The 3,414-nt window shown below is 37.6% G+C and overlaps 1 protein-coding gene across 1 annotated transcript in view; it reads left to right on the top strand.

Moving 5' to 3' along the window:
* Window positions 1-1,609, top strand: part of LOC108978802 (mucin-17) — a 4,657-nt gene extending 3,048 nt beyond the window's left edge. The window contains exon 3 of the mRNA XM_018949257.1: window positions 4-1,609. Coding sequence (XP_018804802.1) covers window positions 4-1,443 — 1,440 coding nt within the window. The 3' untranslated portion in view covers window positions 1,444-1,609. The remainder of the gene's footprint in view (window positions 1-3) is intronic.
* Window positions 1,610-3,414: the final 1,805 nt, after the last annotated feature.

Below are 3,414 nucleotides of genomic sequence, written 5' to 3'. Positions count from 1 at the left end.
GATCTTAATACAGCAAATATTCCGGTGGATAGAACCAATTCAGTCGTTCCAAGTGCTCCATCTGATAACACACCAGCAGGTTCAAGTTTACCAGTAAACTCCAACTTCCCCATCGAATTAGGTGAATCAACAGATCTTAATACAGCAAATATTCCGGTAGATAGAACCTATTCAGTAGTTCCAAGTGCTCCATCTGATAACACATCAGCAAGTTTAAATTTACCAGTGAAGTCTAACATCTCAATCGAATTAAGTGGCTCAACTGGTAATAACTCAGTTAGCATTGCAAATCCTAGCTTAGTAGTTGAGCGTGACTCTTCCTTAGGCGATGCAAATCAAATTGACTCACGGGATTCTATTAATAAGAATGAAAGAAGCCCGTCAGTTGATCTTAGTGTCCCTAAAACCCCAAGTAACCCAATCAGTTCAAGTGCTTCAGCTAACTCGCCGGTTGATGAAATAACAAATGTTCAAAACAAACCTTTAGAAAATAACTCGCCGTCAAGGAATCAGCCAGCTGAACCAAAGGCACCAATTATCTCAAACTCACCTTCAGTTCCCAAGATTCTAAGTCCAATCAATCACATTACTTCAACAAATATTAATCGAATGAGACCAAGTTCATCAATTAATCCAAACACAATTAAAAAATCGGTTCCAACCGATTTTAGTCCTTCAGCGGAGCCAAACACACCTTCTGACCACACATTACCAATTCATTCGAGTGTTTTACGCACTGGCTTTCCAAAATTGTACCTACACTCTCGTAATAAAGGAAGCAACTCTAATGGAGGAACAGATAATGGTTTCCTACTTTTACCAAGGCACACTATTGCATCTAGTTTTTCAGGCTTGTCCAAAAAGCCTGTAGAAATAGAGTCGAGTGAAATTAACTCTTCTAAATCTGGTATTAAAGATGAGGACTCAATTGAAGTAAAATCAAAGGACAATAGTAAAAAGTCAAAGAGGACGAAGAATTCCGGGGATAATAAAAATAATAAGCAAAATCAAGAAACAGAAGAAGGAGATTCAGGTGAAGTTTATTTTGCTGAAAAAAGCCAAAACAAGTATACCTCTTTGGAAAATAAATCTGGAGAAAATAGGAAAGAATCCAAGGATAGTAAGGATTTGGAAGAGAAAAAAATTAAAGTTGAACGCAAGCCTGATGACGAAGACGACGAAAGTTCATCAAGTGAGCAGAAGGAAATAATTAAGAAAATCGTAAAGGAACTGAAAGATAGCAAATGTGACGAAGATGATATTTACCCAGACCCTAAAGATTGCAAAAAATTCTACCGATGCGTGAAAAAGGATCACAAGACCAGGATAACTCATTTACGCTGCGAAAGTGGTGATCGTTTTGACTCAGACAAACTTAAATGTGTAGACAAACGGAAGGCCAAATGTTTATCGAAAGAAGATTTTATAGAAGAGTTCGCTTGAATCTCGTAATAGAAGCCATTGTCAACATTTCAAAGATAGTCCGAATTTGATTAATTATTATTCAATAGATTATGTACACGTAATATATTTTCGAAAACTTAAACCTGTAACACTAGTGATAGTTTCCAAATGACGATCGATTAAAAATATTCAACTGTAATTACAAGATTATCTTTTTTACTCCAAATCCCATAAAAGCCGTAACAACGATTACGAAAACTATGAATTTAAAAAGGTTCGTTCCAAATCCTACAAACATCGGCGCATTATAAGAATGTGTTACCAGTCGTTAGCGGTAATATATGTACATAATATACCTCTGATGCTTACTCTTGAAAGTTGGCGTCCTATAGCGCGTATTTTATTACAAGTTTTTAAGCTATCTCAGTTTCGAATTGATTCTCTAGAATTCAGGGTTAATACCTGATTATATTTTCTTAAAAAGTAGAAACATTAGCTACATTTAGAGAAATTATTCCTTTATATTGAAAAAATACTTATGATTTTCGTGAATATTTGGCCTCTGGAAGGTCTGTTTAAGTCCCCAACAACAATCTGCTTACATTCTTGCGCTCCGTTTCCCTTTATAACGCTGTGTATGAGTAGTGTGTTTATTTGAGTCAAACAAAAAATAACTTACATGATCGTTTGGTTCGGTCCAAGTCATTGGCTTAGCAAATGACATATTCTGGATTCTTCTTTAGCCCAACCCATCAGCAATCTCCCACAGACTATAAAATATTTATGTGGAACCCAGGATTTATTTAGATTCCTCATAGGAAAATCAAAATAGTCTAAATAGCACTATTCAATTAATGGCGTTACAACGCTGAGATTTAAAAGTTAATTCTCTACACACCTTTCTTTCGGGGTCATTAGAACACTTTCGTGGCATTATATTATAATGACAAAATGTTCGGGTCAAAACTTATGTGCTGTGTCTAAGAAATTGTAGTCAGGTCCATTTGAACTCCCTAATCTGAAGTTAGCCAATGTTTTGACGACAATTAAATGTCTTTTAAACAAGATTAGTTGCAGATTCATAAGTTAAATAATATGAACACCATTTTGGGATGCAGTGAAAAAAACACAAATCCTTGGAGAGAAGCAAAGCGTTTGTAAAATTTGGTTTGTAACGAGTCTTTATATTCGAAATACTTCACATATTCCATTAATGTAATATTTGCTGTTTCCAAATTGTAGCTTGCCTCGACCAGTTTCGGGACTTTGCTCTACATGCTTAACAAATGTTGCACCTTTCAATGTCTACGAGTTTACAAAAGCGCGCCAGTCGTTCTTCCTTTTCACTGCTTATAACCAATTGAAGATTCCAAGTCTGTGGCGGTCTTCTTCTTTCTCCGGCGCGTACTGCGTCGAATACTTTTAGAGTTGCAGTTTTTTCATCCATTCGGACAACAAGACCTGACCAGCGTAGCCGCTGGGTTTTAATTTGCTGCACTATGTCAACTACTTACTATTTACTTCTCAATTGCCTACTCCGTCCCAATAGCACCTGTTGGCAAGAGTTATTCTGCGTTAAATTTCGAGGCTGACATTGTTGTTGCTTTAATACTGATTCCACAATAGGCGAATTTATCTATGACTTCGAAATTATGACTGTCAACAGTACGGCTACGAGGTCTTACCGGAGACTTAATTCTGGTACCACGGGAAGCAGGAGCCCTTGGAGGTAACTCCAACCTGCTCATGGGGACTGGCCCTCCGGGTGGTTCTAGTTTATACCCAAATGCGGGTAGAATTGACATTTTGTCAGTTCCATGTGGAGTTGTATTGCAACCGGGTGCCGGACTCATAGTACGGCAGAGGTTTTAGATGGGCCTCGAACCCTTCCAAGGTAGTTAGTGTGTGTTAGTATTCGACACTGCCAATTGGTACTGCCTGGCATTTTCAGGGCACTGATCAACGATTTGATTTGATCCGATGTACTTTTGAGTACCGTGGAGTAAGGCT

This window comes from Bactrocera latifrons, unplaced genomic scaffold (assembly GCF_001853355.1).
Source record: "Bactrocera latifrons isolate USDA-ARS-PBARC rearing strain unplaced genomic scaffold, ASM185335v1 scaffold_128, whole genome shotgun sequence".
NCBI classification, from domain to species: Eukaryota; Metazoa; Arthropoda; class Insecta; order Diptera; family Tephritidae; genus Bactrocera; species Bactrocera latifrons.
Note: the sequence above shows the minus strand (reverse complement) of the source record. Positions and strands in the feature narration are given on the sequence as shown.